Genomic DNA, 15,999 nt, shown 5'->3' on the forward strand with positions numbered 1-15,999 from the left:
GACAATTCCTTCAACCTTATGGCTTGGTTTTTGCTCTGACATGCACTTAAATAGACAGGTGTGTACTTTTCCAAATAATGTTTAATCAATTCAATTTACAGGAGGACTCTAATCAAGTTGTAGAAACATCTCCAGGATGATCAATGGAAACAGGATGCACCTGAGCTCAATTTCCAGTCTCATAGCAAAGAGTCTGAATACTTATGTAAATAAGGTAATAACATTTATAAAAACCTGTGTTCACTTTGTCATTATGGGGTATTGTGTGTAGATTGATGAGGAAAATGTTTTATTTAATCCATTTTAGAATACGGCTGTAACGTACAAAATGTGGAAATAGTCAAGGGGTCTGAATACTTCCCAAAGGCACTGTATCAATAGTCTGGAGTAAGCAATAGAGGAATCACCTTTAGATTCCCCTGTTGCAGTAAAAAGGAAATATGAGAATTTCAGAATGAAGAAAGATCTCCAAGCCCATTTTCTGAGTGAATAACCACATATTGTTTTGAATTATTCAACAGATTGGTTTTAGCCAGACACCATCTAAAGACTTTAAGCTGATGAGGCTAACGAGCAAAATTGTGTCCATCTTTTTTTCACCCATGGAAAGTCCAGTTCAAGTAAATACACAAGTCAATTCATGCATTTTATTACAATGTTTTAAATATTCTTTAAGTAAGCAAGATCCTAGTTTCCCATAGCAACTAAAAACACAAAATATAAACAGAGTACTGTATGGATTTGATATGGTAAACAAAATGTATCCCCACAAAAAGGGTGAAGCAAAATCGTTATTGTACAAGCATGACAAGACAAAAAGGCATTACATATAAACTGATACACAACTGCAGCTAAAGTCTTGCTGAGGTTTAGTGTTTCATTGAGTTTAGTATTACTTCATTCACATCCTGAGAGCGAGGGATAGTGCTCCTTCCTCTGCCTACTTAACCCTAGTACTGAACACCACTGAACACTAACCCTTACCTAACACCTGCCAACTCTGTTCATCAACAGAAAATATGCGACATTACAAACCAGAAAGGATGAGAGAGGGAATGAGAGAAAGAAAGAGTGTAGTTTGGTCCTCACCCACACAATGGCACAATTCCGCCATCCTATTGAACTTTCGGTCATCCGGTTCTGTTTCAGAGAGTCACACAGAGTCAGCAGGGAGAGCTGCATTGTGAGCCCTGCATGTGTTACTGTAGATTGGTCCTGGAGTATAAAGTTCCTCTGCTGTATAAGACTTTGGAGTGGCTGCCTGCTGTAGTCCACATGCTCCTGGAGGGGTTTGGGGGTACACGGTGACCCCACACCCTCACCCCGTGGTCAGGTCTGGGTCGGGGGGTTCCAGGCTCTCAGCGATGTCCTCTAACTCGTCCAGCAACTCTGAGAAGGAGGGTCTCCGAAACGCATCCATCTGAACCACAGGACAAGAGGACAACAAGTGTTAGCTTCTGCAGTAGATCGCACATGCAAGTCTTTCTCACACTCTTGTTATTGAGGCGGATTCTATTACCTGGATCATTCAAAGCATGTTCAAATGCCGTCAAAGTGCATTCTAACTCTACGCACTGAAACACAGACAGTGCGCCTTTTAAATGGAATTTTCCAGACGCTCACGGAGATCGCATTCATGATAAACGCTGTGGATGTTGGCTCAAACTGAAATGACTTTTAAAAGGCACACCTAAATAAACACAATGTGTTGGTCGGTCATACAACGTGTTTGAAATTAATCCTAAATCTCTCAATTTCATACAGGGGTCTCTCTCTCTCTCTCTCTCTCTCTCTCTCTCTCTCTCTCTCTCTCTCTCTCTCTCTCTCTCTCTCTCTCTCTCTCTCTCTCTCTCTCTCTCTCTCTCTCTCTCTCTCTCTCTCTCTCTCTCTCTCTCTCTCTCTCTCTCTCTCTCTCTCTCTCTCTCTCTCTCTCTCTCTCTCTCTCTCTCTCTCTCTCTCTCTCTCTCTCTCTCTCTCTCTCTCTCTCTCTCTCTCTCTCTCTCTCTCTCTCTCTCTCTCTCTCTCTCTCTCTCTCTCTCTCTCTCTCTCTCTCTCTCTCTCTCTCTCTCTCTCTCTCTCTCTCTCTCTCTCTCTCTCTCTCTCTCTCTCTGTCCCGTCGTCCCGTCCCGTCCCGTCCCCACTGACCAGACAGCAGTTGGCTGACAGCTCCAGGATGCGTCGTGGACAACCCTGCACCATCTTACTGAAGGCCTCCATGTCTAGACCATAGTCCTGCAGGGAGAACAAACACAAAGTCAAATGCATTGTACACCATTTGTACAACATGTGTGTGTATGGGGCCATAGATTATCACTAAGTAGTTACAGGTCAGAGAGCTAGATCAGATAACCAATGTCATGGCAAACAAGGAGACTTTTGCTGTAGGCTACTGTTCACCCCACTTTTGATAACCAGGGACTAGTGACGAATTTGCAGAACAAGTACTGTATGGATAGGATAGTAGGGTGACTAACTGACCCTGCGGTCCTCCCACTTCCAATGACAAATGTCACAAAACAAAACAAATTTAAGTGAAACCTCAATGAGCACATTAAAAGTCTCTCTCTGCTCCCGGTGTCTCTGACCTTGTCTTGATCACCCCAGGGACGACAGACAGGGACAATGTCACTGTCACTAATGGCCTAGCAACTAACAGTGCTATCAAGTCACTAGACGTGTGTGTGTGTGTGTGTGTGGACGTGTTTAACTATACTTGTGGGGACCACAGGAATAGTAAACAAACCAAAATTTGACAAACCGGGGACATTTTGTTGGTCCCCACAATGTCAAATGCTATTTCTAGGGGGGTTAAGGTTGGAATGAATGTTAGAATTAGGTTTAGGGTTAGTTTTAGGGTTTTAGAACTAAGGTTAGGTTTAAGGTTAGGTTTTTTGGGTTAATGTTAAGGTAAGGGTACAGGTTGGGTTTAGAGGTTTAGGAAGTGTGTGTGTGTGTGTGTGTGTGTGTGTGTGTGTGTGTGTGTGTGTGTGTGTGTGTGTGTGTGTGTGTGTGTGTGTGTGTGTGTGTGTGTGTGTGTGTGTGTGTGTGTGTGTGTGTGTGTGTGTGTGTGTGTTTGTGTGTGTTTGTGCGCGTGCGTGCGTGCGTGCGCCAGTGTCTGCGTGTGTTTTGTGTTCACCCGTGTTCTGGGAAGGATCTCAGGATCTGCTGGGATCCGACCCAGAATCTCACACAGCATGATCCCAAAGGAGAAGACGTCCACCTGGAGAAAAGCAGTTATCTTGTTTACTCAAGTCCTACTTCCATTATTACATTGTTATGAATTACTACATGTGTTAAATGAACGTTAAATAGACAGTAAAAAGTAGTGCACTAAACTGGGATGCAGAGAGTGTGTAGGCTACCGACCTTGCGGTCGTAGGGTTCCCCTCGGAGCATCTCAGGGGCCATCCAGAAGGCAGATCCCACCAGAGACATCTTCCTCTCGGGGTCGTTGACCGGCAGTTCCACCATCACCTCTCTGGCCAGACCAAAGTCTGTCACCACCGCCTCCCTGCCCCGATACGTCTCCCGGATCAGACAGTTCTGAACACACAATGTTCAGACAACGTTAGACGACAGTTCTACACACACACACACACACACACACACGTTCAAAATATTACTCCCATGACTGGTCACTACTATCAAATCTATTAAATATATTTAAATTGACTATAAAGTTGACATAAAAATGTATACTGCACTATGCAGAATCGCTCCACCATTTTCTAGTTAATTTCAGTTTCTGTGACAAAACAATCAGTATAGTGTAGAGAATCATTGTACCATCTAAATCGCTGTGAAATATATTTTCCATAACCAAAAATATTGTATGTTCAGCTGTTTGACACTGGTGTACAAAACCAAAAGTAAAAAAGACACAAAAATGGGAAGCATAAAAATAGAGCACATTGAACAGAACATTGAACATTGAACAGAAGCCTCTTAGACTTGCTTTCAATGAGAATGACAGATCAATAACTCACATTTCTACGTGAATTTTGTCAGGTCGCCCAAAACGTTACATATTGCAGCTTGAAATGTACAGTAGATATTCATAGAGCTGGTGTTCACAGGAAACACAGTCATTGAAGTCATACAGTCGTCACACTGCAGTGCAACATGTTAACCACAAGAGGTCAGTGTGACACTTCTACATCCACACGACAAGGCAACATAAACATCATCCATTCAATAAACGTCTCTTTGCATTTCAGCCTGGAGGTAGCAACCTAATTCCATAGAAAGTCTGTGTATTTCTACATGATACGAAACACCTCTTTATTCAGTGTTGGAGTGCTGACAGGTATGACTTATCACTGTACTTACTGGAGATCAAACCACAAGATTCTCAAATGTGAAAAGAGGCACAGGGATGGAGAACAGAACACAGTCATAATATTGGATACAACTGTCAAAACACACTTAACATTACTGATCTGCCTATGGCTCCTGCATTAAACAGTACCCATATGAAACCAGCTGGTTTAGCAGGCTGCCTCATAATCTGGTCTGAAACGTCCCTTCACCAGCCATCCTCTCTGAACAGTCAATTATTCAGAGGTGACCTGGGGGGCCGAGGTGGACATTTTGTTGTCCCGATACTAGTGACGACAGAGCGGAACAGTAATTTTCGACCAATAAGTCTGTGACAGTGATTTAGACAGGATCCGTATGTAGACCTATGGGTCAGTGGCTAGACAGAGAAGATCAGTATCTGTGTTATATAAAACAGAGTATAGAGTTCTCCGTAACCTCTGTCCTTGGTGCTGGTGGAGAGTCTTGGCTGGTGCTAGTTAGAGCATGCAGGGCGTTTCCTGACACACCATGGGCCTGTAATGACACAGCAACGGGAAGGATCACAACCAAACAGCCCATCGTAATCTCATCACTGATGTGTTTTACCACCAAAGAGAGGAGTTTGGACTGTGCTGGACAGATGATGAGAAACGGAGACGTGCGTGTGTGTGCGTGGTTTGTATATAAACAACCCCCCTTTCATCTCGTTCACATACAGGATTATCTAGGAGGTGGAATACACCCAACCTTAGCCCCTTCTTACTAGTACTATAGACTAGAGTCCTGTCCAGGGGGTGTACTTGTACATCATGGCGCCTCACGCTACAGAAACAGGAGACAGGCCCCTGCCCTTTGGGCTGTTTTGGCTTGGACAAAGCTTACTGACTGACTTACTGTATAATGTACATGTGCAGGAGTTGGGCCTGTCTGGCAGCATCCCTTATGGTACTGCCTAATGAAGTAGGAATAGTTGCCATTTGCGATGCAGCCTTTGAGAAAAGGCTTATTCTTATCCTTTCACATAGTTGTCCAGAGGAACTAAAACTGGCGATGAATAATTTAAACCCTGGAGCTTGGCATTTGTATTGTACACAGTGAAACAGTGAAAGGTTCAGTTCTGAGAAAGCTGGTGGAGGTCAAATCGGCATTAGGTGAGGTCCCTATTAGGAGGGTTTGTGTAGAGGGCAGATATATTGGATGTCTTAGGCGGCTCCACAGCTACGTGCTTGAGAAAATAGTCGGCTGACCCCAGTTATGTGATTTACAGATCAAGAAATAATCAGAAACATTTACTTTACTTGTCCTTGATACCTTCAATCAACATCCAACTCACGTCTGATACATGGGAAAAAAATGACGTCAAATGAAAGTGCCGTGCTTTTTTTTATTTGGAGCCCAGATTGCATTAGTAAGGTACTTTGGACTGGCACCACCGTAGTTGTAACGTGGTGCGTACTGGCGGCAGAGAAGTCAGGCGCAGGACAGCGAAAACTGATTTACAACGGTGTCGTTTAATAAACATAAAAACCACCGTAAACAGAACAATCAATGAATGGGTCAAACAAAACCCGGTATCCACCAACATAACGTGCACAAGCACTACAAGAAACAATTCCAGACAAGGACATGGGGGGAACAGAGGGTTAAATACACAACATGTAATTGATGGAATTGGAACCAGGTGTGAGGAAGACAAGACAAAACCAATGGAAAATGAAAGGTGGATCGGCGATGGCTAGAAGGCCGGTGACGTCGACCGCCGAACGCCGCCCGAACAAGGAGAGGGACCGACTTCAGCGGAAGTCGTGACATTAGTTATCTGTCCAGACGTGACCCGAGCCCGACCGTGGTGTGTGTGTGTGTGTGTGTGTACCTTGGAGTTGAGGTCTCTGTGGTAGATGTTCTTGTAGTGCAGGTAGGTCATGCCTCTGCTGATGTCACAGGCCAGGTCCACCTTCTCCCTCCAACACAGAGACACGTCCTCCTGGGCCAAGAGGTCCTCCAGACAGCCCCCACTCACATACTGACAGCACAGAGGGAGGCTGTGTAAGAACCATAGATATCCTAGATCCATGGGTTATACACATACACGGCAATCTATTCCCTCCAACAACCGTGACTACAGCCAGGTGCTCAAATACAGAGGAGGGAATGTGCCGTTGAGATCCCTTATGTGTTTCTATGTGCTATACCATATAGATCGGGTTTCTATGAGTTTTACATAGGCACACCAGTCTCTTCCCTTCCAACACTGCTACTATGGTGAAATGCACACATGTACTGAGAGGAAAACATCTGCTATCTGTGATTATCAACACGATCACAAACAAACTGACAATCTTACCTCCAGTATCGGATACAGCTTATCCTCCCGCAAGCAGATTCCAAGATACCTAGGAAGAATCAGCAACGGATAATAATAATAGTTAGCATTAGTGTCACAATGTTAAGCTGTTTTTGCAACAACTACACATCTTCCTCTAAAAACAGGCATTTGTCATATACACTGCTCAAAAAAATAAAGGGAACACTAAAATAACACATCCTAGATCTGAATGAATGAAATAATCTTATTAAATACTTTTTTCTTTACATAGTTGAATGTGCTGACAACAAAATCACACAAAAATAATCAATGGAAATCCAATTTATCAACCCATGGAGGTCTGGATTTGGAGTCACACTCAAAATTAAAGTGGAAAAACCACACTACAGGCTGATCCAACTTTGATGTAATGTCCTTAAAACAAGTAAAAATGAGGCTCAGTAGTGTGTGTGGCCTCCACGTGCCTGTATGACCTCCCTACAACGCCTGGGCATGCTCCTGATGAGGTGGCGGACGGTCTCCTGAGGGATCTCCTCCCAGACCTGGACTAAAGCATCCGCCAACTCCTGGACAGTCTGTGGTGCAACGTGGCGTTGGTGGATGGAGCGAGACATGATGTCCCAAATGTGCTCAATTGGATTCAGGTCTGGGGAACGGGTGGGCCAGTTCATAGCATCAATGCCTTCCTCTTGCAGGAACTGCTGACACACTCCAGCCACATGAGGTCTAGCATTGTCTTGCATTGGGAGGAACCCAGGACCAACCGCACCAGCATATGGTCTCACAAGGGGTCTGAGGATCTCATCTCGGTACCTAATGGCAGTCAGGCTACCTCTGGCGAGCACATGGAGGGCTGTGCGGCCCCCCAAAGAAATGCCACCCCACACCATGACTGACCCACCGCCAAACCGGTCATGCCGGAGGATGATGTAGGCAGCAGAACGTTCTCCACGGCGTCTCCAGACTCTGTCACGTCTGTCACATGTGCTCAGTGTGAACCTGCTTTCATCTGTGAAGAGCACAGGGCGCCAGTGGCGAATTTGCCAATCTTGGTGTTCTCTGGCAAATGCCAAACGTCCTGCACGGTGTTGGGCTGTAAGCACAACCCCCACCTGTGGACGTCGGGCCCTCATACCACCCTCATGGAGTCTGTTTCTGACCGTTTGAGCAGACACATGCACATTTGTGGCCTGCTGGAGGTCATTTTATAGGGCTCTGGCAGTGCTCCTCCTGCTCCTCCTTGCACAAAAGCGGAGGTAGCGGTCCTGCTGCTGGGTTGTTGCCCTCCTACGGCCTCCTCCACGTCTCCTGATGTCCTGGCCTGTCTCCTGGTAGCGCCTCCATGCTCTGGACACTACGCTGACAGACACAGCAAACCTTCTTGCCACAGCTCGCATTGATGTGCCATCCTGGATGAGCTGCACTACCTGAGCCACTTGTGTGGTTTGTAGACTCCGTCTCATGCTACCACTAGAGTGAAAGCACCGCCAGCATTCAAAAGTGACCAAAACATCAGCCAGGAAGCATAGGAACTGAGAAGTGGTCTTTGGTCACCACCTGCAGAACCACTCCTTTATTGGGGGTGTCTTGCTAATTGCCTATAATTTCCACCTGTTGTCTATTCCATTTGCACAACAGCATGTGCAATTTATTGTCAATCAGTGTTGCTTCCTAAGTGGACAGTTTGATTTCACAGAAGTGTGATTGACTTGGAGTTACATTGTGTTGTTTAAGTGTTCCCTTTATTTTTTTGAGCAGTGTATGTTGGACAGGGGACTGACCTGACAATGTTGGGGTGTGAGAGCTTCCGCAGTAGACTGATCTCTCGTACGATGCTGTCCTGGTCCACGTCGTTCTTATAGATCTTGACCACCATCACTTTTCTTGTGGTACAGTGTGACACCTAGACAACAGAGGGCGATATACTGTATTTTTACAGAGCCGTCCATGCTCAGGTTTGATTGACAACAGTTGGCGCGATCTCACTATTCTGCATTTGTACAAGTTGTAAACGAGGCTGGATCTCTATGAACTGGAGCGAACGAGCAAAACAGACAGTGAATCGATTATTGTATACCAACACAAAAGCTAACCCTAAAAATAGAACGACTTAAGCAACAGCCTTAACTTCCTGAGGTGATTAAAGTTTACTGCATCCTATTGTCTCTCTGAAGGCAACACTGGTTCAGTGGTACACCATGTTGCCTCCACAGTAGCGTCCTCCACAGTAGCGTCCTCTGTCTGCATCCCAAATGAAAAAAAAGGAGTGGATCCTTAAGAGGTTTTAAGAAGCCTTTTGGACCTAGACTTGGCGCTCCGGTACCGCTTGCTGTGCGGTAGCAGAGAGAACAGTCGATGACTAGGGTGGCTGGAGTCTTTGACAATTTTTAGGGCGTTCCTCTGACACCGTCTTGTATATAGGTGTGGACAGGAGTGGACTGAGCACGCACCCCTGAGGGGCCCCTGTGTTGAGGATCGGCGTGGCAGATGTGTTGTTATCTACCCTTACCCTTACCTGGGGGCAGCCCGTCAGGAGGTCCAGGATCCAGTTGCAGAGGGAGGTGTTCAGTCCTAGGGTCCTTAGCTTAGTGATGAGCTTTAAGGGCACTATGGTGTTGAATGCTGAGCTGTAGTCAATGAATAGCATTCTCATATAGGTGTTCCTTTTGTCCAGATGAGAAAGGGCAGTGTGGAGTGCAACAGAGATTGCATCATCTGTGGATCTGTTGGGGCGGTATGCAAATTGATGTGGGTCTAGGGTTTCTGGGATAATGGTGTTGATGTGAGCCATGACCAGCCTTTCAAAGCACTTCATGACTTTAGACGTGAGTGCTACGGGTCGGTAGTCATTTAGGCAGGTTACCTAGGTGTTCTTGGGCACAGGGTCTGCTTGAAACATGTTGGTATTACAGACTCGGTCAGGGACATGTTGAAAATGTCAGTGAAGACACTTGCCAGTTGGTCAGCGCATGCTCAGAGTACACGTCCTGGTAATCCGTCTGGTCCTGTGGCCTTGTGAATGTTGACCTGTTTAACGGTCTTACTCACATTGGCTACGGAGAGCGTGATCACACAGTCATCCCGAATAGCTGGTGCTCTCATGCATGCTCAGTGTTGTTTGCCTTGAAGCGCGCATAGAAGTAATTTAGCTCGTCTGGTAGGCTCGTGTCACTGGGCAATTCATGGCTGTGCTTCCCTTTGTCGTCCGTAATAGTTTGCAAGCCCTGCCACATCCGATGAGTGTCGGAGCTGGTGCAGTAGGATTCAATCTTAGTCCTGTATTGACGCTTTGCTTGTTTGATTGTTCGTTGGAGGGCATAGCGGGATTTATTATACGCGTCCGTGTTAGAGTCCTGCTCCTTGAAAGCATCAGCTCTACCCTTTAGCTCAGTGCGGATGTTGCCTGTAATCCATGGCTTCTGGTTGGGGTACTGTATGTACGTACGGTCACTGTGGGGACGACGTCATCGATGGACTTATTGACGAAGCCAGTGACTGATGTGGTGTACTCCTCAATGACATCGGAAGAATCCCAGAACATATTCCAGTCTGTGCTAGCAACACAGTCCTGTAGCTTAGCATCTGTATCATCTGACCACTTCTGTATTGAGCGAGTCACTGGTACTTCCTGCTTTAGTTTTAGCTTGTAAGCAGGAATCGAGAGGATAGAGTTATGGTTAGATTTACCAAATGGAGGGCAGGGGAGTGCTTTGTACGTGTCTCTGTGTGTGGCGTAAAGGTGGTCGAGAGTTTTTTTCCCTCTGTTTGCACATGTAACATGCTGGTAGAAATGTAAGTTTCCCTGCATTAAAGTCCCGGGCTACTAGGAGCGCTGCCTCTGGATGAGCATTTTTTTTTCCTTATGGCTTTATACAGCTCATTGAGTGCGGTCTTTGTGCCAGAAACAGTTTGTGGTGGTAACTAGACAGCTATGAAAAATATAGATGAAAACTCTCTTGGTATACAGTGTGTCTACAGCTTATCATGAGAAATTCTACCTCAGGCGAGCAAAAGCTAGAGACTAAATTAATATGACATTTTGTGCAACAGCTGTTATTGACAAATAGACACAGACCACCACCCCACTGTTCTATCTTGCCGATGCACGGAAAACCCAGCCGGCTGTACAGTGAGGGAAAAAAGTATTTGATCCCCTACTGATTTTGTACGTTTGCCCACTGACAAAGAAATTATCAGTCTAGAAGTTTAATGGTAGGTTTATTTGAACAGTGAGAGACAGAATAACAACGAAAAAATCCAGAAAAACGCATGTCAAAAATGTTATAAAATTATTTGCATTTTAATGAGGGAAATAAGTATTTGACCCCTCTGCAAAACATGACTTAGTACTTGGTGGCAAAACCCTTGTGGGCAATCACAGAGGTCAGACGTTTCTTGTAGTTGGCCGCCAGGTTTGCACACATCTCAGGAGGGATTTTGTCCCACTCCTCTTTCCAGATCTTCTCCAAGTCATTAAGGTTTCGAGGCTGACGTTTGGCAACTCGAACCTTCAGCTCCCTCCACAGATTTTCTATGGGATTAAGGTCTGGAGACTGGCTAGGCCACTCCAGGACCTTAATGTGCTTCTTCTTGAGCCACTCCTTTGTTGCCTTGGCCGTGTGTTTTGGGTCATTGTCATGCTGGAATACCCATCCACGACCCATTTTCAATGCCCTGGCTGAGGGAAGGAGGTTCTCACCCAAGATTTGACGGTACATGGCCCCGTCCATTGTCCCTGTATTGCGGTGAAGTTGTCCTGTCCCCTTAGCAGAAAAACACCCCCAAAGCATAATGTTTCCACCTCCATGTTTGACGGTGGGGATGGTGTTAGGCAGGTCATAGGCAGCATTCCTCCTGGGGTCATAGGCAGCATTCCTCCTCCTCCAAACACGGCGAGTTGAGTTGATGCCAAAGGGCTCCATTTTGGTCTCATCTGACCACAACACTTTCACTCAGTTGTCCTCTGAATCATTCAGATGTTCATTGACAAACTTCAGACTGGCATGTATATGTGCTTTCTTGAGCAGGGGGACCTCGCGGGCGCTGCAGGATTTCAGTCCTTCACGGCGTAGTGTGTTACCAATTGTGTTCTTGGTGACTATGGTCCCAGCTGCCTTGAAATCATTGACAAAATCTTCCCGTGTAGTGCTGGGCTGATTCCTCACCGTTCTCATGATCATTGCATCTCCACGAGGTGAGATCTTGCATGGAGCCTCAGGCCATGGGAGATTGACAGTTATTTTGTGTTTCTTCCATTTGCGAATAATCGCACCAACTGTTGTCACCTTCTCACCAAGCTGCTTGGCGATGGTCTTGTAGCCCATTCCAGCCTTGTGTAGGTCTACAATCTTGTCCCTGACATCCTTGGAGAGCACTTTGGTCTTGGCCATGGTGGAGAGTTTGGAATCTGATTGAGTGATTGATTGCTTCTGTGGACAGGTGTCTTTTATACAGGTAACAAGCTGAGATTAGGAGCACTCCCTTTAAGAGTGTGCTCCTAATCTCAGCTCGTTACCTGTATAAAAGACACCTGGGAGCCAGAAGTCTTTCTGATTGAGAGGGGGTCAAATACTTATTTCCCTCATTAAAATGCAAATCAATTTATAACATTTTTGACATGCATTTTTCTGGATTTTTTGTTGTTGTTATTCTGTCTCTCACAGTTCAAATAAACCTACCATTAAAATTATAGACCGATCATTTCTTTGTCAGTGGGCAAATGTACAAAATCAGCAGGGGATCAAATACTTTTTCCCCCTCACTGTATGTTTTCCATGTCGTCGTTCAGCCACGACTCGTGAAACGTAAGATACAGTAGTACAGTTTTTAATGTCCCGTTGGTAGGAGGGCCTTGCTCATCCAGATTATTATGCAATGATTGCATGTTGGCTAATAGGACTGATGGTAGAGACGGGTTACCCACTGATTCTTACAAGGCACCCCGACCTACGACCCCTATATCTCCGTCTCTTCTTCATGCGAATGATGGGGATTTGGGCCTTGTCCTGTGTCTGAAGTAAATCCCTTGCGTCCGACTCATTAAAGACAAAATCTTTGTCCAGTATGGGGTGAGTACTCACTGTTCTGATATCTAGAAGCTCTTTTCGGTCATAAGAGATAGTGGCAGAAACATTATGTACAAAATAAGTTACAAATAACACGAGAAAAAACACACACAATAGCACAATTGGTTAGGAGACCGTAAAACGGCAGCCATCTCCTCCGGCGCCATTATCTCTGATCCTTATCTGAGCATCTGGGAGTTCCAGCTCAAGACAAACATGCTAATAATAGCAGGAAAGCCACGGTGGCCCTGCTACAATTGTGACCTGACATGGCCTCAAAGGAAAAGGACTAGGACTGTTGAAGACGCTGCCAGTGTTCAGTCATGAAAATTGAAATGTTGTTCATTTGACTCTACAGACAGCACCTCACACCTAGACAGTATTAAGGGAACTTAAACTGTGTTCCTTTGTCTCGTGGGAATATGAACGCAGAGAAGAACATGTTTGCAGTGTAATTACTTCGGCATGTTGTGTCTGATGCTCTGAGGGGTGTTTAAGGGATCAGCCAAGGCATAATGCTGTCAGTTTTGACACCGGAGTTGGCAGGAGACAAAATGTAGGTTGCTCTTTGTATGGGACTGTATTGTATGTACAGTATGTATTCTGTTAAATATGTTGTAGTACACTTATCTGGATGTGTGCCATATAAAGCTTGATGCCACTTTTGAAATATGCTGATTTAATGAGGTAATCGTAACTGGAACAAACATGGTAATTAATGGGAAGTAAATCATAGACTGTAATTAGAGGGTGTGTGGAAGGTCAATTCTTTTTTGCTCTATCTTTCACGCACACAATCGTACACAGAATAAAAAAAAATCCAGCCGTTTTCAAATGGAACAGTTCGTACCTTGTACACCTTGGAGAAGAAGCCACTCCCAATCAGCTCAGCACTGAAGTCTTCCCAGAATTCCAGCTTGCGGACGGCGGTGCGTAGCTTTTGCCATCTGTCCACCTGGCAGTAGGTGTCTGCTGCCTCTCCGAGCAGTGTGGGGCTGCTGGGTTCAGGGGTCACCTCCACCTCACACCTCATCCTAGACAGCTCGTCTGGTGAGGCACAGGGTCACAGGGTCAGACAGTCTCACTCACTATCCATATCCCAGTGTTAAAGACATCAGAGGCACTAGAAATATCGCTATGCTCTCCTTCAACCCAATTTAGAAATTTTGGAGGCAAACATTCAAAACTAGTAAACATGAGAAAAAAAGCTTCTGAAAAAGAAAATAGTTTTCATCTTTAAGTAAAGTGGGAGTGATTTGAAAGATAAATATACTAATTTAAAATGCAAATGAAACAGATTCAGAGGAAAGGGAGAACTGTTTGGTGAGATGAAAGACATTCTGAGACGAAAACATAATTTGCACAGAAAATATTTTGAATGCATTAGAATTAATTCCAAATAACTTTGCAATTTCCATCTAAGAACACCAGTAATCTTTGACTTGTATCTTCAAGACTGATATACTTGGCAGTTAGATTACAAGTTGTAAGTCAATATGGTACTTCTGTGAGAAATCTAATTTCAGACGTAATTTGTCAAGGTAATCTACTATTGGCTGACCTAACTGTGGTTAGGTCAGGTTTAACACCCAGTTGGAGACGCACAATCGCGGTTTTTAGATTGATTATTCTTTGCTTTTGCGGTGTATAACCTTAAAACTACAAACACATACGTAAGTAGAGGTCTATGACACCATCACAACAGCATATGTCATTGGTGCTTTCAGCTCCAAGACAGAAAACACAAGGCTAAAGCCTTGGTTACTGTATGTGACCCCTGTTCAAGGCCAAACAACCTCCTACTTGTTGTCTCCTCACTGAGAGAGGCTTGTTCACAGGAATTTAATCAGACAAGCTTCTCATAGCTTCTGCAATGGTGCAGAGTTGAAAATGGTTACGCTAAATATTTTCAGCGCGATGATCAGATAAGGTAGGCGTGACAATACTTTAGTGGGAAAGTACACATGGTGACATAGATGTAATCAAATCAGTTTTATGTGTAGAACATTGTTTGTTATGGCAATGTCACCATCTAGGCCAAGGCAACCATTAACCAGGAAGAGGCCATGAGAAACTAGATTCTTAAGTGTTTACAAATCCTCTAGGGTCAGTTTAGCGCAAGAGCTGGAACGTCTTTAATGAAAAGTCTTCAATCACAAGTGACAAGTGGCCACAATATGGCTGCAGTGATCTCTATTCGGTTTCTGGCAACATCTGATGTTGTCACTTTGACATGGAGTGGATTGGGTGGGGAATTCACCCTTGAGGCAGATAGTTCAGCCTTGATGTGACAGACTGAGTTAAACATGACTTCCCAGACTGCCAAGTTCCCTAAAGTGAAGTGACAGATTTGTCCCGTCATCCCAAGGTCCCTCTTTATCCGCAGAAAAAAACAGAACACGCTTTCTATTTTCTTCCCGAGGGCCTTGAGAGGACTTATTTTTTCTCCAATCTCACTATTTTCCAACATATCCGACGCGATAAAAGAGACAGAAATTGGTCGAGCCCCAGTTGGAATATCACGGTTGGGTAAGAAAATGGAATGACGATGGTATCTTTGCGGAAAGACGCTACGGCAAATTACCAGTTAGGCAACCGTGGCCGTGTGCCCTGAGTGGAGATGAGAAAGCCAGTGAACTCTGACCAACTACCAGGCTACACACAGGTCACCAGTGGAGGCTGCTGAGGGGAGGACGGCTCTTAATAATGGCTGGAACGGAGCAAATGGCATGGCATCAAACACATGGAAACCATGTGTCTGATACCATTCCACTAATAGCGCACCAGCCAGTACCACGAGCACGTCCTCCCCAATTAAGGTGCAGGTCACATACATGCCCCTGTATTACACCTTCCTGCCATGTGTAAACACAGGCCACTGGCAAGACAAGGCCTCTGAGACAGGGACTTCATCTGAAAGGTCAGAGAGTCTTACAAACAAAGTAAGGCCAAGAGTTCAGTACTCCAAGGAATGTCATAATCCACAATAATACAGTCATGGCCCTCTGGGCACACTCTGGTTGAATCAATGTTGTTTCAACATTATCAATGTATTGTCTAATCAAATATAACATTCAACATCATTTCAGCCACCCAATATACTGTATATTGAATACAGTTCAGGATGAAAAAGTAGAATTTCTAAGTAGAAGTTTCTATGCAATTTCAACATATACATACTTCTGATGATGATGATGAAATTATCTTGATGTAACAACCACAAATGTAAACGCAACATGTAAAGTGCTGGTCCCATGTTTCATGAGTCTAAATAAAAGACCCCCCAAAATTCCATATGCACAAACATAT

The 15,999-nt window shown here is 44.8% G+C and overlaps 1 protein-coding gene across 5 annotated transcripts in view; it reads right to left on the bottom strand.

Moving 5' to 3' along the window:
* Positions 1–633: 633 nt before the first annotated feature.
* LOC106563119 (dual specificity testis-specific protein kinase 2) overlaps positions 634–15,999 on the bottom strand; it is a 33,458-nt gene continuing 18,092 nt past the window's right edge. For 4 of the 5 annotated variants that reach the window (XM_014128350.3, XM_014128348.3, XM_045689942.2 and 1 more), the window contains 8 exons: positions 13,541–13,737; positions 8,407–8,528; positions 6,644–6,692; positions 6,173–6,322; positions 3,337–3,543; positions 3,137–3,220; positions 2,146–2,232; positions 634–1,420 (listed from right to left, as the gene is read on the bottom strand). In XM_014128350.3, the coding sequence (XP_013983825.1) occupies positions 1,319–1,420; positions 2,146–2,232; positions 3,137–3,220; positions 3,337–3,543; positions 6,173–6,322; positions 6,644–6,692; positions 8,407–8,528; positions 13,541–13,737 (998 nt within the window). In that variant the 3' untranslated portion in view covers positions 634–1,318. The remainder of the gene's footprint in view (positions 1,421–2,145; positions 2,233–3,136; positions 3,221–3,336; positions 3,544–6,172; positions 6,323–6,643; positions 6,693–8,406; positions 8,529–13,540; positions 13,738–15,999) is intronic. The other variant, XM_014128349.3, reaches the window with a different exon arrangement.

The sequence above is a fragment of the Salmo salar genome, chromosome 11 (assembly GCF_965601325.2).
Source record: "Salmo salar chromosome 11, fSalSal1, whole genome shotgun sequence".
In the NCBI taxonomy this organism is placed as follows: Eukaryota; Metazoa; Chordata; class Actinopteri; order Salmoniformes; family Salmonidae; genus Salmo; species Salmo salar.